Consider the following 24,004-nt stretch of genomic DNA (forward strand, 5'->3'; position numbering starts at 1 on the left):
TTAACAAAAGTAATCAAATATAGTTTTTAACAGTATGAAGTATGAGGCTTTTGGAATGTTGAGGTAATGCTGAATTGCTAGAAAAACAATACAGAATCTATGAAATTCAAGATCAGATGAGGTTAACAAATAAGGAACTCAAGGACCCACCTTGACGAACGTGTTCATGGTCACAGTACACCGGCTAATATTAATTTCTCTTTTAATCACTTCTATGCTCTTTTTTTTTTTTTAGTCATTTTTCTTTTTTCTTTTTTTGTATTTCTATGCCACCTTTATAGTTCTGGTTTCTCATTTCTTAATTAGTAAATTTAGCGTGCAGGTTCTATCTCAGGCTAATTTATACACTTCCGGAAGAAATGGCCTCTTAAATCCACAGAGTGTTGAGGTGGGGAGCCCCCAACCATGTCAGATTCGTTTCACATATGATAATATACATGTTTCAATCCATTCTGAATGGATAGAATGGCCATTATTTTTTTTTCAGATAAGCTCTCCACCCACTCCCCCTTTTTCCTTCTGGAAATCCCATAGTGGAAATATTGGTCATCCTGGTGATATCCTCTAAGTTCCTTTAGGATCTTTTCACTTTTCTTCATTCTTCTTTTGTTTTGACTTGGTAATTTCAAATGGCAGTTTTTGAATTTGCTGTTTCCTTTTTCTGCCTTATTGAGCCTGTTGTTGATCCTCCTCTAGTGAATTTAGTTACATTCTTCAACTCTGTAATTTCTGTTTTTCTCATTTTTGCAGTTTCTCTCTCCCTGGTAATATTCTCATTTTGTTCACGCATTGTTTTCCTGATTTTGTTTAGTTATCTATTTGTATTCCCTTGTAGCATATTGGGTTTCCCACGTGGACTGGTAGTAAAGAACCCGCCTGCAAATTCAGGAGACATAAGAGACCTGGGTTCAGTCCCTGGGTCAGGAACATCCCCTGGAGAAGAACATGGCAATCCACTCCAGTATTTTTGCCTCGAGAATCCCATGGACAGAGGAGCCTGGCTGGCTACAGGCCATGGGATTGCGGAGTCAGAAATGCCTGAAGCGACCTAGTGCACACACTTACACGCACATAGCGTGTTGAATGTGTTTATTACCATTACTTTCAGTTATTTTTCAGGTGATTCATGTATCTCCATTTTGTTGGGGTCAGTTTCTGGAAATTTACTTTGTTCTGTTGTTTACATCATGTTTTCCCATTTCTTCATGTGCTTCTTTGGTGAACTGTCTATTCAGTCTTTTGCCCATTTTTAATAAACATTTGTATTTCTTTATTGAGCTGCTCTGGGTCTTAGTTGTGGCATGCAGGATCTTTTAAGTTGCGGAGGCCTGTGACCTCTGAGTTGCAGCAGGTAGAGTCTAGTTCCCCGATCAGCGATTGAACCAGGCCCCCTGTGTTATTAGGGCAGTGTCTTAGACACCAGGCCATCAGGGAAGCCCCTTGCCCATTGTTTTAATTCTTATTGAATTTTGAGGGGTTTTAAAAGTTTGTTCTGTATATTTTTCAGGCATATGACACATAACTTTTTCCCTCCGAGTCAGTGGCTAGTCTTTTCATTTTGTTTACACTGTCTTTCAAAAAGAAATTTTTTAATTTTAAAGAAGTTCATTTTATCAAGTTTATTATTTGGAGGTGGGGAACCGATGTCATGAATAAAAATCTTTATTTCACCAAACGTCACAAAAATTTTCTCCTAAAAGTTCTATAGTTTTATGTTTTCCATTTAGATTGATGATCCATTTTGTGTTAAGTTTTTTAGTAAAGTCTGAGATCTGCTTTAAGTTCATTATTTTGCATGTGGATATCCAGTTTTCCAACATTGTTTCTCGCCTCTGAACTGTTTTTTGTGTCATTATCATAGGTCATTTGACCATAGCTATTTTTGTCTCTTTCTGGGCAGTATCTTTTTCTCTTCCAGTGATTAATCACTATGCTAGTACCACCCTGTTTTTATTACTGTAGCTTAATATTAACTCTTAAAACCAGGTAGTATAAGTCCTTTCTTCTTTTTTGAAATTGTTTAAGGTATTTTAGATCTTTGTATTTCCACGTGACTTTGATAACCAAATTTGTTAATTTTTACTGTAATTTTTCCTGTGATTTATTTGAATCTATATATCAGTTTAGGAAGTATTGACAACAGTGTTAAATCTTCCAATCTGTGATTACAGTATATCTCCCTTATTTAGGACTTTTAAGTTTACTTGGCAGTGTTTTATAACTTTAAGTTTGTGTGTCTTAAGACTTATTCTTAAACATTTCATATTTTTCATATTATTGTAAATAGTACTATTTTTAAAATTTCAATTTCTGATGGTTTTGTTGCTAGTATTTTCATGTTCAATCTTATATTCCCCTGTTTTGCTATATTCACTTACTAGTTCCAATAACTCTTTAGGAAAGAAAATCACATAGAAATTTTCTCCTTAGATGATTATGTCATCTGTGAATATAGAGACACTTTTTTTTCCCATCTGAACTTCTTGTCTTTCTTTTTGTTGTTATACTTATTAGAATTTTCAGTTCAATATTGAATAAAAATAGTAAGACTAAACATTCTTCCTGATCTTTGATGTTTCACTATTAAGTACAACAGCAAGTATATTTTAGTAATGCTTTTTTATCCAGGTAATTCCTTTCTGTTTGTATATTAAACTTACCAGGAATGGATGTTGGATTTTGTCAAATGTTTTTCTCTGCATTATTTGAAAAAAACTACATATTTTTTCTTTTAGTTTTTTAACACAGTGAACTTCATTTATTTTTCAAATGTTAATACCAATTTAGCAGTCAAGAGATGAACCTCACATAGTCATATTTTATATATTACCCATTTTCTGTGTTGTTGTGTTTATTTTGTTAAGGTTTTGTTTTTTTTTTTTGCAGATGTGTTTCTTAGCGCTATCTATGGTTTTGTTGTCAGCATAATGCTGATCCCTTAGGGTAACTTGTAATGTTTGTCCTTTTCATTTTCCTGAAAGAGTTTGTATAGAAGTGGTAGTATTTGTTTCTACACCTTTGGGAACATTTACCAATAAAGCCATCTGATCCTGGAGTTTTCTTTGTAGGATGTTTATAATTACATATTTAATTCTTGAAATGAATATTTGGTTATTCAGGCTGTATCTTTACGCTTTAATAGCTTCAGTATTTTATCCATTTTAAGGAACATGTCTTTCACCTATATTGCTGAATTTGTGGGTATTAGTTGTTCACAATACTCACTATACTTTTTTTTTTAATATTTTAATTTATTTGTCTGCTGTGCTGTGCTTAGTCACTCAGTCGTGTCCGACTCTTTGCGGCCCCATGGACTGGGGTCTGCCAGACTCTTCTTTCCATAGGGATTCTCTAGGCAAGAATATGGAGTGCCCTCCTCCAGGAAATCTTCCCCACCCAGGGATTGAACCCAGGTCTCAGGCTTTGCAGGTAGATTCTTTACCAGCGGAGCTACCAGGGAAGCCCAGTCTGTGCTGGGTCTTAATTGTAGCATGTGGGATCTAGCTCACTACTAGGGATTGGACCTGGGCTCCCTGTGTTGGGAGTAGGGAGTGTTAGCCATTGGACACCAGGAAAAGTCCCCTTGTCCTTTTAACATCTATAGAATCTGAAGTGATACCACTTCCAACATTCTTGATGTTGATAGTTTGTATTCCCTTTCTTTTTATTTTTCTTACCAGCCTGATAAAAGATACAATTGATTTTAATGATCATCTCTAAGAACCAACTTTGGTTTCCATGATTTTCTCTATTTTCCTGTTTTTGTTTTTTCCTGTTCTTGATCTCTGCTTTTTCGTTTCTTCTCTGTTTACTGTGGTGGGTTTCATTGTTCTCATTCTTCTAATTTCTTTAAAGTAGAGGCTGAAGTGACTGATTTGAGACCTTTACCCTTTCCAATAGAGGCAATTAGTAAAACAAAATTTCCACTGAGTATTTCTTTGTTGTTTTTTGGTTGCTGGGTAATTTCTTTGTTGCTTTTTAGTTGCTCAGTAGTGTCTGACTCTTCCGCGACCCCACTCTTCCTCAACCCCATGAACTGTAGCCCACCAGGCTCCTCTGTCCATGGGATTTTCCAGGCAAGGTTACTGCAGTGGGTTGCCATTCCCTCTTCCAGGGGATCTTCCCCACCCAAGGATCGATTAAACCTGCGTCTCCTGCATTGCAGGCGGTTTCTTTACTGCTGAGCCACTGGGGAAATCTGAGTATTTCCTTCAGTTCAGTTCAGTCGCTCAGTCGTGTCCGACTCTCCGCGACCCCATGAATCACAGCACGCCAGGCCTCCCTGTCCATCACCAACTCCCGGAGTTCACTCAAACTCATGTCCACAGAGTCGGTGATGCCATCCAGTCATCTCATTCTCGGTCGTCCCCTTCTCCTCCCGCCCCCAACCTTTCCCAGCATCAGAGTCTTTTCCAGTGAGTCAACTCGTTGCATGAGGTGGCCAAAGTATTGGAGTTTCAGCTTTAGCATCAGTCCTTCCAATGAACACCCAGGATTGATCTCCTTTAGAATTGACTGGTTGGATCTCCTTGCAGTCCAAGAGACTCTCAAGAGTCTTCTTCAGCACCACAGTTTCAAAAGCATCAATTCTTCGGCGATCAGCTTTCTTCACAGTCCAACTCTCACATCCATACATGACCACGGGAAAAACCATTGCCTTGACTAGATGGACCTTTGTTGGCAAAGTAATGTCTCTGCTTTTTAATATACTATCAAGGTTGGTCATAACTTTCCTTCCAAGGAGTAAGTGTTTTTTAATTTCATGGCTGCAATCAGCATCTGCAGTGATTTTGGAGCCCAAAAATAAAGTCTGACACTGTTTCCACTGTTTTCCATCGATTTCCCATGAAGTAATGGGACCAGATGCCATGATCTTTGTTTTCTGAATGCCTAATTTTGATATACTGAACTTTCATTTCTCTTGTATTTCTCTTGTATCTTGAATGTATTTTCTAATTTCCATTGTGATTTCTTCCTTGATTCATTGTTTATTGAGAAGTGTGTCAGTTAGTTTCCAAATCACTTGGAAATAATTGAACATTTATTTTTCCCCTTTGGGTTATTGCAGTTGAAGGTGTTTTAATCATTTGTTTAACTGTCTTTGTATGGACTGATTTCTAATGTTTAATTTATAGTTAAATATGTACCTTGTATGATGTGAATCTTTTAAATTTTAATAAGTCTGGTTTTATGACTCAGAATATAGTCTGTTGGTAAATTTATCTTATGCATTTAAAAAATGTTTATTGTGTTGTTTGTGGAATGTTCCATAGATATCAATTGTGTCAAAGTGGCTGATCACCATGTTCAGTTCTTCTGTGTAGTCGTTGATTTTCTGATCACTTTTTCTATCAATTATTGAAAGAGAATGTTGAAATCTAATATTTTCGTATTGTTGATTTCTCCTCTCAGTCCTCAATTTTTGCTTCATATATTTTGAAGATCTGTTTTTAAGTACCTAAACATTCAGGATTTTAATGTTTCTGTTCATGGATTGACTCATTTATAATTGTAAAATGACTCTCTTTATTCCCGTTATACTCTTTGCTTTGAAATTTGCTGTTTATATAGCAAATCTGGGACTTCCTGGTGGCTCAGATGGTAAAGAATCTGCCTGTAATGCAGGAGACTTGGGCATGACCCCAGGGTCGGGAAGATCCCCTGGTGAAGGGATTGGCTACCCGCACTAGTATTCTTGCTGGGATAATTCCATGGACAGAGGAGCCTGGTGGGCTACGTCCATCGAATCACAAAGAGTTGGACACTGCTGAGCGACAAACACATATATACACGCAGCAAATGTAGCTTTCTCATCTTTACAGTTATTGTGATATTTCTTTCCTCTGTCCTCTTACTTTTAGTCTACCTATCTGTGGTTTTATATTTCATTCTTATAATCAATTTATAGTTTGTTTTTTTAATCCAGTCTAGCAGTGTCTGCTTTGTAATTGGGCTGTATTTAATCATTTACAGTTCATATAATTGATATAGAAGTTGCTGAATTTAAATTTTGTGTCTTGGTTTTTGTTTTTTCTCTTTTCCTGTTCCATCAGTTTTCCCCTCTTCTAGAACTGAGTATTTTTGTGATTCTACTTTATCTCCTTTGTTGATATATTAGCTGTGACGCTTTGTTGTTGTTTTAGTGTATGCTTTAAAATTATACATCATAAACTTTATCACAGTGTACCATCAAGTAATATTGTACCACTTCAATATGGTATAAGAATCTTACAACCCTCTGCTCCCATTTTTCCTTTCCTAGAAATTCATTTTTTTAACCTTTTATTACATATTTTATAAACTCTTTAATACATTGTTAATATTCTTCCTTTAATAGTTAATTATCTTTAAAAATATTTTAAAACAAAAAATATGTTATATTTACTTACATATTTATTATTTCCAATCTTTTATTCCTTTGCATAGATCCAGATTACTACTGGTATTATTTTATTTAAAAAAATACAGTTGTATTGTGCTGGCCTGTTAATGGAAGGGTTTTACAGAAAATTATCCTGTAACAGGATAGTATATAGTATACATTTTAGGCTTTGGGAGCCATATAATCTATCACAACTACTCAAATATGTCATTGTATCAGGAAAACAGACTTGGATAATATGTAAATGACTTGATATGGCTGAGTTTCATATAAACTCTTACAAAAATAGTGATTGATAGGTAAGAGGTATCCTTTGCTAACTTCTATGTTATTGAATAATCTTTCAGCTTTTTTATTTTTGAAATAGTCTATTTTGTTTTCGTTTTAGAAAGATATTTCTGTGGATATAGAATTCTAGTTTGAGTTTTTTTTCTTTTGCTGCTTTAAAGATGTTACTCCACTCGTTTCTGGCAAGAAATTTTCTTACTTTTAGTCACTGGTTTTATGTACCTTGAGAATAATGTGTTTGTTTATTGTTATTGCTTTAGTATTTTAAGAATAAATAAAAATTTCTGTTCTTATTGTCTTTCTGGTTATTTGGGTTCTTTCAAGTATTTAATATGAATCGTGCTGCCTTGAACATTGTAGTACACATCCTTAGGTGACTTTATGACATTTATTTGCAGTGGAATTGTGGGTTATAAAAGAAGCATATTACCAACATCAGTAGAGACTAACACATCGTTTTTCAAAGTGACGATACCATTTTACCATCTCATCGGTGATATATGAGAGCTCTAGTTGTTCTATATCCTGAGTGACATTTGATATTATCAGATCCCTTTCATTTTGGTCATTCCAGTGATGTCTAGTGATATTTACTTAGAATTATAATTTGTATTTAATTCTAATAAATACAAATCCTAATAAATACCTAATTAATACAAATATGATTTGTGTTTCCTTCAAGACTAGTTAATCTGAATACCTTTTTGTGTATGCAAAGTTTTAAAACATGGGAACCTACTTTCCATTGTTTATGGGTGCATAAAAGTCTCTGTGGAATTGCTGAACACCCGGTTTTGGTAGTTTCTATTTCTCGGGACAGAGAAGGGTGGGGGGAATATGTTGGATAGGAGGGTACACAGAGCCTCAATTTACAGCCTTATTGCTAAACCAGAAATAGATATAGGAATATCTAAAATGTTTCATTTCTTTAAAATTTTTCAACTTTTTATAAAATATCCATAATGTAACATTTGCCATTCCTGCCATTTTTAACTGTACACTTCATGACAATTTAGTACTTTCATGTGGTTATAGAACTGTTACCATCACTCAAAACTTTTCTGAGAGGTCAGTTTTAATGCTTGATTTTAGCACTACAGGGTTTTATAAAGATTGTTAGAGAAGAAAATTTTATACTTTATTTCTAAAGCAAGTGTAAATGCTATCCAGAAAACAAAAATTTGACTATTTAAAGTTTGAACAGGCTTCCAAGGGTAGGATTTTTCTTGTCATGTTGTAAGGCGTTTATAATTTTAAAGAATTTTGTATCTGGAGGTATACATTCATTTCAAATGGAAGTCAATGAATCACATTAATTTAGCAGTTATGTATGTCTATATGTATAGCACTGTTTTGCATTATGGTATGGGTAAGTCATAAATAATTCCAATAAATGGTTCTTAGTTGCTTTTGCCTTAATCATTTTATGATATAGCAGTAATATTTTTCAAAGCCATCTGTTTATATGTTCACTAACATTACCTGTACAATTACCTTTCCATCTTCAGATTATGACTGTACCTAATGACCCGTATACCTTTCTGTCTTGTGGTGAAGATGGAACTGTTAGGTGGTTTGATACACGCATCAAAACTAGCTGTACAAAAGAAGATTGCAAAGATGTAAGAATCAAGTTTTTATATATATAATGAAAAAAATTAAGATTAAAGTTAAAGTTGGACAGTAAGTTGTCTCTGGGTTATGAGCTTATCAGTAAATTTAAAATTTTTTTATTTTTAAAATATTTAATAAATGTATTTTAATTATAAAATAAATTATTTTATACATTAATTTTAAATTTTTTATTAAAAGTTTTCTTAATTAAAATGTTGGTAGTGAAGTTAAGGAATATATATTAAACCGGGGAATTCAAATACATTTATGAAGATTTATATAATTGTTCAGTATATACCATGGCACTGTAAAAACTTGAAGTATTTCATGTATGTATGGAGGCAGCTTTGGCTTTACCAGTAGCAGTGATAAAAGCATGTAGTAGTTTGATGTCTTCTCTTTATTTTTACCCTGTCCTGTAATCCAAGATTTATTTATATTTCTTTTGTTTTAGACAATTAGGTACCATTTTATTAACATGTTCATTGTTGATTTAGCTCATTTCTCTAAACATAGAGCTTCACTGTCAATTTTGTATTTTGGGGGGGAATTGAATAAGAAGGGGGGAGTTGAATAAGAAGTGGATTTATTTAGAGTGTGGGCTGTGTCAGAAGTTGAGAGTGGCCTTCCTTAGTTTTGTATTTTTTAAAATGATATTTTAAACTTGAAAAACACCTGTGAAATCAGTCAGTCTAAGACCTCAGACTACTAACCCTAAATGTTGCTCAGAGATAGTGACTTTTATCTCAGATCATTTTGGAGTTGTAAATGAAATAAGAAAATACTGCCAGCCTATGGCTGAGATGTATGGCAGAAACCAATACAATATTGTAAAACAGTTATCTTCCAATTAAAAAATTTTTAAAGTACTCTAAATACATTTTTCTTGACAGTTACCAAAAAAAAAAAAAAAAAGATTACTAGTAACTAGGTTGTTAGTGTTGGTCACTTAGTCATGTCTGACTCTTTGTGACCCTGTGGACTGTAGCCTGCCCTCCAGGATCCTCTGTCCATGGGATTTTCCAGGCAAGAATCCAGGAGTGGGTTGCCGTAATCAGGTTGAGTGTTCGCTAATGAAACTAGTTAGATTGTTGTTCACATGCCTTAGGAGAAGAGATTATTTTATACTTCAAAACAGAGAAGAAAAAGAAAAAAATAGAAATAAAAAATTTTTGTCAGTTTTTGTGTGGTGTGTGTGTACACATATGCAACTAGGAGTGTTGAACTGTAGGCAGAAATAAGTTTGAAATAGCCAGTTGTTTATGAGGGGCATTTGGTATGCCTGTTTTTGTTAAATAATAAGTCCTAAAATTTGTTAAGTCAGATTCTTTTAAGCAGTATTGTACAGTGTAGTTGGATTTAATTTAGCTTTTATAATCAGAAACTTTGTTGTAAAACTAAAGAATAAATAAAACTAATAAGGGCTTCCCTGGTGGCTCAGTGGTAAAGAATCCACCTGACAATATGTGGAAATGTGAGTTCGATCCCTGGGTCAGGAAGATTGCCTGGAGAAGGAAGTGGTAATTCATTCCCATATTCTTGCCTGGGAAATCCCATGGACAGAGGAGCCTGGTGGGCTACAGTCAATGGGATCGCAAAAGAGTCAGATGCTACTTAGTGACTAAAACAGCAACAGTAAAATATTGTTGTATTTTTCCTCAGTAATACTTCTGACGTCTTTATATGTAAAAGTGAATAGATACAGTATAAAGAAACCAGGTAAGTAGGGTAAAGTACTAAAAATTTAGAATGATGAATGGAATTTGATGAATAAGTTCTTTGTAATAGGAATAAAGTTCTGAAGTCAGTAATTAAATACATAAAACAGCATAAATGTAACTTAAAAACTTGGCTTTTCAGAGAGGAGTGAGGGATTAGCTTATAGACAAGGAGTATATTAACAGAATACCTTAAGACTATATCTTTGGGATGATAGCCCTTACGTTTTCTAATGCTTGTGTAGAGAGAAGTAGTGACATTATCGTAAAGCCTGTCTTTGACATAGTTTGTATATATGTGTGTATGTACTTTGTTTTTGAACTGGTAAGGAGGAGGATAGTTTTATAAGGTCATGATTTTTAAAAGTCAGGTCATGATACTTTTGTTATATTTTAATAACTAATTAAAATTAAGATATCATGAGTATCATATAATATAATCAATATACTTATCATAGACAAAGGATTATACCTCCATCTTTACTGTCCAGTGGACCAATAATAGCAGGCATTTTTAATGATATTAATGTAATGATATATTACGTAGGAAATATTTGCATTTTTCAGTATTTCTAAAGATTCTGTTCATTTTATTCTTGAGTATGGGAATATTTCGGAAGCATGTTGTTTTTTCTGCTTCATTGTCATACTGGCTGAATTAGGATTTCTGAGAAAGATTTTCTTCTAATTGAAGGGAAAATGTTTTAAGTAGATGATTATCTGTTGTAAACCTTATGTAACTGATATTCTTTTATCTTTTGTAGGATATTTTAATTAACTGCCGTCGTGCTGCCACATCAGTAGCTATTTGTCCACCAATACCATATTATCTTGCTGTTGGTTGTTCTGATAGCTCAGTACGTATATATGATCGGCGAATGCTGGGCACAAGAGCTACAGGTAAAAAGACATATATTAGAGAAAATATGAGACTGTATCAATTCAAAGGATAAATCTTTTTGACTTGTTATGATTTTAAAATTTCTTTAGTTTGACATAAAATTCAATATATAGAATTTATTTAAATACTATGGATTAATATAAAAAATAGCATTTCACCAAGTTTTTATGACCCCATCAAGGTGATACTTTTGTAGTTTATCACTTTAGAATGTTGTAGCACTTCATGTATTAATTTCCTGGAGCTGTCATAGCAAATTGTTACAAATTGGGTGACTTAAAATAACAAATTTATTCTCTCACATATCTGGAGGCTTAATGTCTGAAATCAGGGTGTTGCAGGGTGGTTTTCTGTTGCAGGCTGTCTGGAAGAATCTTTTGCCTGCTTTTTTCTTATATTCTGGAGGTTGCTGACAATCTTCAGCATCCCTTGGCTTTTAAATGTATCAGTCGAATTTCTGCTTCCATCTTGACGTGCCATCCTCTCCTGTGTGTATGTCTGTCTACATTTCCCCCTCATAAGGACACTACTTAAGTTGTATTTAAGGTCACTTTCAATCCACTATGACCTCCTCTTGATAATTATTACATCTACAAAGACCTTATTTCTAAATAAGATCACATTCTGTGGTTCTTGGTGTACATGAAATTTTCAGGGGACACACTTCAGCCCACAACATTTGGCTCTCCTGGTTTCTTTTTGCCATCTTTTCAATCAAGAGGATAATAGTAAGCGTGGTGAGGAGAAAAGTTTAGGAAAGAACAGTGACTTGTGTGTGTATTAATGTATATCACATGTTCATGCCTACTTCGTAGCCTAGTTTCTTATTGTTCAGTTGCTAAGTCCTGTCCAACTCTTTGCGACCCTATGGACTGCATCACACCAGGCTTCTCTACCCTCTACTATCTCCTGGTGTTTGTGCAAACTCATGTCCATTGAGTCTGTAATGCTATCTTATCATCTCATGTAGCCTAGCTAAAGTACTGTAAATGGTGCTGCAGTACTGAATTTGAATTTGCCTTAAACTCTTATTTGTTCCTCATTTGCTTTGAGATCAAACCACTGTTGAAATATTCACTTCAAAGCCAACTGCTGTTAGGAAGGTCAAGATTTTCTGCCAAGGAATGTCAAGATTTCCTCTCTCACACACACACACACACATACACACCCCATATATACAATACAGATTTATAAATAAAAATAAATGTGGACTTGATCATAAATTAGCAGTGTTTATCTCAGTGTCAGTTTATGTCCAGTGAAAATGGACATACAGTGTTGAAATGGGAAAACCAGATGGGATTTTTTTTCATTTTTTGCCCTGTGATTGAGAAGTCTTATCTATCTGAATATGCATATTTAATGGGAACGATAGTAATATAATATGAAACTGTAGGCCCAACTATCATTTCTCAGTGGATGAGACATGATTGCTGTTTTGGACAAGACAAAACCTCAGAGTCCAACATAATGCAGCTTTGTGGAAATTTAGCATTTCTGGGCCTGCAAAACACCAAGTGCCAATTGTCCCTCTCCCTGTCATATACATTATATTGGTGACTATCAAAGTTAATTAAAATTGAAGTGATATTTCCACTCTGTTATTTTATGAGGGGAATTTCACAGCAATAAAAAATCTTTTAATGATATAAAGTAAAAGATAAATCTTATTAAACAGATATTATACTCCTTTATAAATTAGAGATATCAAGGGAACATTTCATGCAAAGATGGGCTCAATAAAGGACAGAAATGGTATGGACCTAACAGAAGCAGAAGATATTAAGAAGAGGTGGCAAGAATACACAGAAGAACTGTACAAAAAAGATCTTCATGATGAAGATAATCACAGTGGCGTGATCACTCACCTGGAACCAGACATCTTGGAATGTGAAGTCAAGTGGGCCTTAAGAGCATCACTATGAACAAAGCTAGTGGAGGTGATGGAATTCCAATTGAGCTATTTCAAATCCTGAAAGATGATACTGTGAAAGTCCTGCACTCAATATGTCAGCAAATTTGGAAAACTCAGCAATGGCCACAGGACTGGAAAAGGTCAGTCTTCATTCCAGTCCCAAAAAAAGGGAATGCCAAAGAATGCTCTAACTACTGCACAATTGCACTCATCTCACACGCTAGTAAAGTCATGCTCAAAATTCTCCAAGCCAGGCTTCAGCAATATGTGAACCGTGAACTTCCAGATGTTCAGGCAGGTTTTAGAAAAGGCAGAGGCACAAGAGATCAAATTGCCAACATCCGCTGGATCATGGAGAAAGCAAGAGAGTTCCAGAAAAACATCTATTTCTGCTTCATTGACTATGCCAAAGCCTTTGACTGTGTGGATCACAAGAAACTGTGGAAAATTCTGAAAGAGATTGGAATACCAGAACACCTGACCTGCCTCTTGAGAAACCTGTATGCAGGTCAGGAAGCAACGGTTAGAACTGGACATGGAACAACAGACTGGTTCCAAATAGAAAAAGGAGTACGTCAAGGTTGTGTATTGTCACCCTGTTTATTTAACTTATATGCAGAGTACCTCATGAGGAACGCTGGTCTGGAAGAAGCAGAAGCTGGAATCAAGATTGCCAGAAGAAATATCAATAACCTCAGATATGCAGATGACACCACCCTTATGGCAGAAAGTGAAGAGGAACTCAAAGGCCTCTTGATGAAAGTGAAAGAGGAGAGTGAAAAGTTTGGCTAGAAGCTCAACATTCAGAAAACGAAGATCATGGCATCTGGTCCCATAACTTCATGGGAAATAGATGGGGAAACAGTGGAAACAGTGTCAGACTTTATATTTTTGGGCTCCAAAATCACTGCAGATGCTGATTGCAGCCATGAAATTAAAAGACGCTTACTCCTTGGAAGGAAAGTTATGACCAACCTAGATAGCATATTAAAAAGCAGAGACATTACTTTGCCAACCAAGGTCCATCTAGTCAAGGCTATGGTTTTTCCTGTGGTCATGTGTGGATGTGAGAGTTGGACTGTGAAGAAAGCTGAGTGCCGAAGAATTGATGCTTTTGAACTGTGGTGCTGGAGAATACTCTTGAGAGTCCCTTGGACTGCAAGGAGATCCAACCTGTCCATTCTAAAGGAGATCAATCCTGGGTGTTCATTGGAAGGACTGATGCTAAATTGAAACTTCAATACTTTGGCCACCTCATGCGACGAGTTGACTCACTGGAAAAGACTGATGCTGGGAGGGATTGGGGGAGGGAGGAGAAGGGGACGACAGAGAATGAGATGGCTGGATGGCATCACTGACTCAATGGACATGAGTTTGAGTGAACTCTGGGAGTTGGTGATGGACAGGGAGGCCTGGCGTGCTGTGATCATGGGGTCGCAAAGAGTCGGACATGACTGAGCAACTGAACTGAACTGATACTGTTTTATAGTCAACTTTCTGATTTACCTTATGAAAATTATATTAATTTGGAGAATTTTAAGAGATCATTTAGTATGACTCTAAACATAGATCATTTAAAATGATTAGCTAATATTATGGGGGGGGAAACCACATTGACTTAATCTGGAATTCTGGAGAATCATGAATTCTTTTTGGAAGATAATATAACCTTTATGCTGTGTTCTTTTTCATTTTGTTACAAAATCTGACTATTGATTATGGAGTCTTTTCCAGAAATAGAATATGATAGCTTGGATTTACTTTGGTACATTAAATACGTATCTGATAATTCAGATGAGTTTTTAAAGTGTTTTTCTTGAAAAACATTATGAATTTTAAACAATTTCTTTTTTCTTATTAGGGAATTATGCAGGCCGAGGAACTACTGGAATGGTTGCTCGTTTTATCCCTTCCCATCTTAATAATAAATCATGCAGGGTGACATCTCTGTGTTACAGTGAAGACGGTCAAGAGATTCTTGTTAGTTACTCTTCAGATTATATATATCTTTTTGACCCAAAAGATGATACAGCACGAGAACTTAAAACTCCTTCTGCAGAAGAGAGAAGAGAAGAGGTAAATTTACTCAAAACTATGTTCTTTTATTCGATTCAGAAAACATTAATTCACTAACTCTTGAGGCATTAATTCAGTAACTCCTAAATTTGAAGCCTTAAGGGCTTCAAAAAATAGAGTTAGTTTTCACGGCATTTACAGTCTGCGGAGCAAAGACATGAAACATGCATGAAAGAATGGGAGTAATAAATAAGGAAAAGCTACCCGATGAAACTATTGTGTAATAATTTAAAAATGTAAATGTCTAATAGCAAAATGTTTCTCCAAGTTTATGGATGTATAGCAGCACTGAGAAAGAGTACAGTTCTGACAGTTGCAGAAAAGGTAATTAAAATAATTTAAAAAATGTGATGTATAAGCTTCCAAGAGACTTAATGTGAAAGAGTACAGTTCTGACAGTTGCACAAAAGGTAATTAAAATAATTTAAAAAATGTGATGTATAAGCTTCCGAGAGACTTAATGTTTATATTCATGCAAAAATATTTACTGTTCACATATGGATAGCGGTCCTTCCTCTCTTCTGATTCTGCCTTCGTCACAATTATGAGCTAGTGACATGTACTATTATCTCTGGGTACATTTCATAAAACGCACATGAGTGAGTGAGAAAAGGTAAGTTAAAATGTGTTTACATTCGCGCACAGCACATATACAGAATCAGGAGAGGAGGAGCTTGCTGTCTCCATGTGAATAGTAAATGGTAATAGGTGAAATTCCTGTTGGTACATGTACATAAACATTTAGTGCCTTGGAAGTTGATACATTACATTTTGTACATATATATGTATATGTATCTATATACATACATATATCTAGCAGGCTCTGGGGGTATTGATGAACAGGGAAGCCTGGCGTGCTGCAGTCCATGGGGTTGGACACAACTGAGTGACTGAACTGAATTGAACTGGTATCTATAGCTACCCTTTTCTTCATGAATTTCTAGATACAGATATATTATGTTTTGAAAGATAGGTGAAAGAATTACTGTTCTTCAAATGACTTTAAAATAGTCAGTCATTTTCGTAGGAAAAGCAGAAACCAGAAATAATATGTCATTGACCATGCACAGCAGTAGAATAATGTTTGCCTCTTAAGCTTCTTTCGCCTTGTGTTTTTCACTTTGGGTCTTTTTGGTTTTCTTTTTTTACATGTCCTGTGTTTAACCACTCTATTCTTTGGATTGTTAATGTCTTTTGAAGTAAACCATTGCTTTTTATTAATTATCAGTGACTGTTAAGTATTGGTTCACCTCTTACTAATAAATACATTTTAAAGGTACTAAAGAACAATGATTTTGTAATTCCTATGAGATGCAAAACTAAGTCCAGTTCTTATATTTGCAGGTTGATAGGGCTATAAAACCGGAGAAGGCAATGGCAAGCCATTCCAGTACTCTTGCCTAGAAAATCCCACGGATGGAGGAGCCTGGTAGGCTGCAGTCCGTGGGGTCGCTAAGGGCCAGACATGACTGAGCGACTTCACTTTCACTTTTCACTTTCACACATTGGAGAAGGAAATGGCAACCCACTCCAGTGTTCTTGCCTGGAGAATCCCAGGGAAGGGGGAGCCTGGTGGGCTTCCGTCTATGGGGTCACACAGAGTTGGACACGACTGAAGTGACTTAGCAGCAGCAGTAGCAGTAGCAGGGCTATAAAATAAAAAAAAAAATCAAGATTACATGTGGCACTGTATTTAACTGAATTAAGAAATTTATGAAGAAAATATGTTGCTAATGAAAGCTATTTTTGAGATTATAGGTCTAATGTAAAATGTAAAATGTGTTCTGTTGTTACTACGTAATTTCCTCTTGAAAGAATGAGCTTTCGTAATGTTACAGTAAAACTTTGTGAATGTTGTTACATAAGAGTTGGAAATGCAGAAACATTTTAAGCAAGCCAACTAGCTTTTATGCCATAGAAAACTTAGCCAAAGGATGTTTATATAATCAGAGTGAATGAGGCTGAGTCATGAGCAGTTGTTTTTTTTAACATGTTTTTCTCAGTGTTCTTTGTTGATTTAACGAAATTAAGAGAAATAATTCTGAAAATGGATTAAAAGTATAAAAATTATGCTTATTATAATAAATGAAACAATTTCAGGTCTGTCTAGGAAAAGAAATTAATAAACTGTCTTCCTTTTAATATAACCATCTTTTCTTTCAGTGTTTTATGTCAAATTCTTTGTAGTAATGTTCAGACAAGCTCTTCTCAGCTCACCAAATAGTTATTCGGTATCTATTAAACTTGAGAAAGTCAAGGCTGACTCTGACAAAGATATGACCTGTCATTCAGGAGTTTGCAAATAAATAGATAAAAGAGTAAGATTTATAAATAAACATGTGAAAGTTAAATTAACATAATTATATGAATTATAAGAATTAATGTTCCATATAAGTAGACCAAAGACAGAATAATTGTTTTTAATTGGGAACTTAAGAAACTGTTGAGCAGGTTTTTAAAGTATGAATAAAAGTTTAATATATGATTTTTTCTCATGTTTTCATATTTTTTTATTTTGTTAATTCGTAGGGTTCTCTTTTCTATATTATTTCCTTTGAGTGAGTGAAAGTTGCTCAGTCGTGTCGTGTTCAACTCTTTGTAACCCCGTGGACTATACAGTCCATGGAATTCTCCAGGCCAGAATACTATAGTGGGTAGCCTTTTCCTTCTCCAGGATTATTTCCTATATCCTCTACTAATTTCTCTTTTGCTCCTGCTCCCGTTTTTTTGGCCATGTTGCACAGCATGTGGGGTCTCAGTTCCCCACCAGGGAGTGAATCCTGGCTCTCACAGTGAAAGCATGGAGTCCAGGGCACTGGACCACCAGGGAGTTCATGTTCCGCTTCTTTATTTGTTCCCCTTCTTTATTTACCATGTTTTTTTGTCTTATTCAAATTTTTTTTCCCACTTCTCATTTTCTTTTATTTTGGTATTCCTTTTTTCTTTTTATTGTCTTTTTTTTCTTTTTCTTTTTCTCTCATGTCTTTTTGACATTTTTTTTCCCACCTACCTAGCACATTATTGGACTGCTTTGTTGAATCCCATCTCTCATTTTCTCTTGGTCCTTATGATTTATCCCTAAAATTTTTACATGTATCCCCAGCTTTTTGAAAGTTTGCTTCTATATCACTTTGCTTTTACTGAAGGCCTGCATCAGTACTTGATTTCACTGACAAAAAAATCCAAAGAGGATTTTCACTTTTACAGAAAAGAAAGGTGAAAAGTGAAATCAGCACCTAGTGATTGCAGTGTGCACCCTGAGCAGCACTCGGTGCCACCACACTCCTTCACTTGGCATTTCAACATCAAGCTGCCCTGGCCTTGAATTGTGTTTCTATCTCAGCATTAAGCTCTGTAGTATTGAATTGTGTCTGTAAACATCTGTGTCTTATCTTGATTTATTTTGTGCATCAGTTAGCAAGATGTGTCTTAATGTAATTGCTTCTTTGTGTTACTCCACTTTGACTTATGAAGGGTTTCTTAGGAGCATTCTCCTTTCAGATAGCAGGGAAAACCTGTATCTAAAATGTGTTAGTATTACTTCCCATTCTACCACTAGCACTGATTCAAGGCATCAGCACCTCTCCTGGATTGTTATGATAGCTTTCTTACTAGGTCCCTGCTTTCATACCGCCCTCTCCAATCCTTTAGCTACACAGTAGCCAAAGTGATCTTTTAAAACATAAGTCAAATCATGCCACTGTTCTAATTCACACTCCAAAATGGCTCACCACCTCACTCAAAACGGAGGTCCATACAGTGGCTTCAAGATCTTAATGTTACCTGGTTCTTGTCACTTCTACAGCTCTCTCCTTTGTTTGCTCTGCGGTAGCCACATCTAGTTACTTATTTCCTCAGACAGGCTAAGTGTGCTTCTGCCTTACAGTTTTTGCATTTACTTTGCCTGAAATGACCTCCCCCAGATTATCTGAATTTCTTCTTCCTTTGCCTCTTACAGTGCTTTGCACTTGTTTGTTTCTCCATTAGACCCTAACAGACCACATTATTTAGAATTGTATCCCTTAATTCTCTGGTACTACCTATCTCCCTTTTCTACCTAATTTTATTGTATAACACTTACAACTTTCTCTGTATATTTTACTTGTTTAATATCACGTATTTTGTAAACTCTGTTCCATTGAGAATTTTTGTATGTTTTGTCTGTTGATCTTTCCCTGATACAAAGTGTAGTGGCTAACACATAAAAAGTGCTGAAAAACTTTTTATGAAATGACTGACTGAATATCATTTTCAGGATTTTTTATGGAATGACTGACTGTACCATTTTCAGGATTCTTGACTAGATTATTTTGCATATCTCAAAAAATCAAACTTGAGACTGTTGTTAACTTGAAGATCTTGTTCCAGATATACTTGCTGAGATTATAACATCAGTTTTTTGCCTGTATAATATAAAAATTTCTCTCTTGTAGCCATGGAACAGAGCTCTAGTTTGTTATTCTAAGTACAATTTATATACAGGGTGAGGCTATCTCTCGAAATGATTATTTGTCTGACATTTAAACAACTACTACACTAGGCATCTTCTAATTATTCCTTTTCATACTTGTGACTTCCTCTGCAGGTTTTGTTATTCTCAGTTGCTTTTAATCATACTTGTATATAATATGGGATATTTTAGAGGGGGTTCTGTTTCCTTTGCTGAGGATGGAAAGTCCCCCATTCCCCGCCCCCGTTCTCCTTGTTGCTCAGTATAGTTTCCAGGAGAAAATAGAAAATTTACCACTAAGCTATCACTAAATTTCTATCAAAACTTGCTAAATTGTGAGGAGGAAAAAGTGAATGTTATGTTAAAATATAAAGGAGTGACCTACAACACTGGAGAAAATATTTGCAAATCATACATCTGGTTTATGATTTAAAATCTAGTATCCAGAATATGCGGAGAAGGCAGTGGCAAGCCACTCCAGTACTCTTGCCTAGCTAGAAAATCCCATAGATGGAGGAGCCTGGTAGGCTGCAGTCCGTGGGGTCGCTAAGGGTCAGACACAACTGAGCGACTTTACTTTCACTTTCACACATTGGAGAAGGAAATGGCAACCCACTCCAGTGTTCTTGCCTGGAGAATCCCAGGGAAGGGGGAGCCTGGTGGGCTTCCGTCTATGGGGTCACACAGAGTCGGACACGACTGAAGTGACGCAGCAGCAGCAGCAGCAGCAGCATCCAGAATATGTTATATGAAGAACACTTGCTACTCAACAATGAAAAGATAAATATCTTAATTAAAAAATTGATAAAGGATTTGAATAGACATTTCTCCAGAAAAGATATACAAATGGCCATTAAGCACATATGGAGATGTTATCACTGATCAAAGCCACAGTGAGGCACCACTTAATACTTTCTAGATTGACTGAAGTGTAAGTGTTCATGAAAATGTGGAGAAATCAGAGCCCTCATACATTACTGGTAGGAATATGAAATAGTACAGGTGCCTTGGAAAACAGCTTGGCAGTTCCTCAAAATTTAAACATCGAAGCTATCATATGATTTGGCAATTCCATGCTAGATTATATACCCAAGAAAATTGAAAACATGTCCCCATAAAAACTTGCATGTATGTTCATAGCAGCATTAGTTACAATAGCCAAAAAGTGGAAGGAGCTCAGTTTTCATCAGCTGATGAATGAATAAACAAAATGTGGTATGTTTAAAAAGTGGTATATTATTGAGCCATAAAAATAGCGATGAAATACTGATACATGCTGCAGTGTGGATGCACCTTGAAAAATACTATGCTAAGTGAAAGAAGTAATATATGATGATCACATATTATATTATTACACTTTCATGATGTGTCCAAAATAAGCATATCCATAGAGACAGAGTAGATGAGTAGGTATCAGGAGGTGAGTTGAGGGGCAAGTGGGGAGTGATGAAAATGATCTGGATTAGTGAGATACAAGTAGCTGCATAGCTTTTGTGAATATATACCAATGATTTGTCTGCTTTAAAAGGATAAATATTTTTAAAAGTAAGTATTATGGTATATAAATTATACATCAATAAAAAGATGTTAAAAATGTGAAAGTTAAAGGGAGTGATTAAGAGTGTCAGATACCATCAGTATAAAATAGAAGAATCTCTAAAAAGTGCCACTCAAATAGGAAATTGATTTTTGATCATTTTATCATTGATCAGTGAACTTAGCAATTGATCATTCACTGGTGATATGGGTGAGAATTCAGTGGAAAAATGAGTTGACTTCAGTGAATTGAGTGAAGAGTGGTAGATAAAAATAGAATGAATACAGACTTTTTAAAAGCAGCTTGACAGTAAAGCTTCAGAAAGCATGAGAAAAGAATGTAGCTGAATAGAAATAGGAAATTGTAGTGTTTACCTATTAAAAATGATAAGAACCTTTAGTATATTGTGAGGAAGAATCAAGAAAGAAGAGAGGAATGTAGGTATAGAAATAGAATAATTATTCAAGGAATGAAATAAAAAGCACAAATAGAGATTAGGCTTAAATGATCCATCTCCTGAGAGAGATTAGAAGAAATTAAGAAGTAGATATAGATAAGTTTATGGGTGAAGTTGAGGAAATTGATATAATTTCTATAGAACTGACTTTATTTTTTTCTGAAGAAGTAGGAAAAGTTAGTAGCTGAGAATGAGAGCAACACGGTAGAGTAAAGACACTGAGGTGAGTAAAGCAGGTTGGAATAGATGCTGGGGGCAGAACCAGAGAGCAGAGTGTCAGTAATCATAATAAAATAATGGTTACTCCTATTGCCAGCTAGGTGTGTAGCTACTTTGCCTATACTATATTTATCATCATAATAGAAAACTTTGGCTTAATGTAGTTAGATAGCTTTCCTCTTGTCAGTTGAAAGATGATGGGATTTGATATCACATTTACATGATTTTAAAGAGACACAGATGTATAGAACAGTCTTTGGGACTCTGTGGGAGAGGGCGAGGGTGGGATGATTTGGGAGAATGGCATTGAAACATGTACATTATCAAATGTGAAACAAATCACCAGTCCAGGTTTGTCGCCTGATACAGGATGCTCGGGGCTGGTGCACGGGGATGACCCAGAGGGAGGAAAAGGGGAGGAGGGAGGTGGGAGGGGGGTTCAAGAAGGGGAACACATGTACACCCAGGGAGGATTCATGTCAATGTATGGCAGAACCAACCAATATAATATTGTAAAGTAATTAGCCTCCAATAAAAAAAAATTAAATTAAAAAAAAAAGTTGCACTCAGTCTTTAGGTTGAAGATATTAAGTATAGGCTGTCAACATCAATGGATATTTATGGCTGTCTTTCATACTTTAATTTTTTGTTGTTGTTTAGTTGCTAAGCCATGTCCAACTCATTTTTAACCCCTTGGACTATATATATAGCCTGGCAGGCTTCTCTGTCCATGGGATTTCTGAGGCGAAAATACTGAAGTGGGTTGCCATTTCCTTCTCCATGGGATCTTCTCAATCCAGGGATTGAACCCATGTCTCATGCATTGGCAGATGGATTATTTACCACCGAGCCACCAGGGAAGCCTTGTATTTTGATTTAGCATCTCAATAAAGTGACTTAGCAGCAGCAAAGTTAAAAAAATAAAATGGAAAGAATCTATCAGACTTACAGTGTGCTTTAAGAATTCAGCAAATGAGTTTTCTTCTCATCTTTTAGTTACGACAGCCTCCAGTTAAACGTTTGAGACTTCGTGGTGATTGGTCAGATACTGGACCCCGAGCAAGGCCTGAGAGTGAACGAGAACGAGATGGTAACTATACTTTGGTCAGCTTTTAAAAAATTAATATTTTAACTTGTTTCCATTTTTTCACTTTATAAGGGATATTGTAACAAACATCTTTGTACATATATCTTTTTACATGTACTTGTGCAAGTGTGTCTTAGGATGAATTCCTAAGAGTGGAATGTGTGGGTCACTGGATAAGTGGATTTTATTTAGTATTCATAGTTATCAAATTACCCTCTGAAAAGTATATACTATTTTGCATTCCCACTGAAAGTCTAAGAATACATTTTTTGCCACAGAAAGATTGGGTATTATCAAACTTTATAATTTTTGCCTTTGTATTTGATGTCGAGAGAATTGAAAACTCCCAGTTTCCAATCTGAGAGTTTTGTAAGAGCACGTAAAACAATTTTTTTTCCCCTACTATCAGATGCCTTTAATAAGCATAAGAAACTACTATTTGGGAGTGTTAAGATGGCACATTTAAAATGAAAGTTATGTTTGTGATTTTATATAATAAGTGGGTCTCCAAAGCCTTATTCTAATGATTTCTGAAATCTTTTAAGATCAGAAAGCATATTTCCAATATGTTAGTGTTTGTATTATTTGACATCATATTTAAAATATAAAGCTACATTATATAAAGGTAATAAAGCATAGAATAAATTCTATTTTCATAGAAAATACAAAAACAGTTTTTATTTTAAGTTATATGATTGTAGAATAGAATTATCACAGTTTCAATTTGATGGGATAGTTAATTTGAAAATGCCCTTGCTGCTGCTGCTGCTGCTAAGTCACTTCAGTTGTGTCCGACTCTGTGTGACCCCATAGATGGAAGCCCACCAGGCTCCCCCGTCCCTGGGATTCTTAAGACTACTCAAATATTTGAAGGAAGAAAAGGGGGGAGGAAAAAGACAAAACATTTTCTGGTTTCAGTTAATTTCAACTATATGTAATTTGCAGTAAATGATGATGAAAATAAATTCAGTTTAAGGAAATTTAAATGAGAGGGCAAACCTTCAGTTTAGGGAAATTTAAGAGAGAGGTCATACTTTGTTTTTAATCTGTTCAACTTAAAATTCATGAGCTCTTCCTATCTGTGTACTCTTAGATCTAAGATGTGGGTTGGGGTAAGGGTAGGAGTGCGGAAGTACCTAAAGGGTTGGCAAAGATATAGGAGGAACTCAAAATACAGATGAGAGTGATTCATATATACATTTACTATAAAATATGATGATAGACTTTGTAGATTTACATACGCATTCATATAATTTATTGAAGCTATTTGGTTTTTTAAAATTGCTTTCACTTTAAAGGCCTTCACATATAGGTTTTTACATTAATGAAAGATCCTGACTTATTACTAAGTTCACTGATA

At 35.3% G+C, this 24,004-nt stretch overlaps 1 protein-coding gene across 6 annotated transcripts in view; it reads left to right on the plus strand.

Moving 5' to 3' along the window:
• The window catches only part of DCAF6 (DDB1 and CUL4 associated factor 6), a 177,992-nt gene that overhangs the window by 67,144 nt on the left and 86,844 nt on the right, over positions 1-24,004 (plus strand). For all 6 annotated transcript variants that reach the window (XM_055403951.2, XM_055403952.2, XM_055403953.2 and 3 more), the window contains exons 5-8: positions 8,179-8,292; positions 10,767-10,902; positions 14,680-14,894; positions 22,554-22,647. In XM_055403951.2, the coding sequence (XP_055259926.1) occupies positions 8,179-8,292; positions 10,767-10,902; positions 14,680-14,894; positions 22,554-22,647 (559 nt within the window). The remainder of the gene's footprint in view (positions 1-8,178; positions 8,293-10,766; positions 10,903-14,679; positions 14,895-22,553; positions 22,648-24,004) is intronic.

This window comes from Moschus berezovskii, chromosome 4, assembly GCF_049115385.1.
Source record: "Moschus berezovskii isolate FMDL1 chromosome 4, NW_MosBer_1.0, whole genome shotgun sequence".
Classification (NCBI taxonomy): Eukaryota; Metazoa; Chordata; class Mammalia; order Artiodactyla; family Moschidae; genus Moschus; species Moschus berezovskii.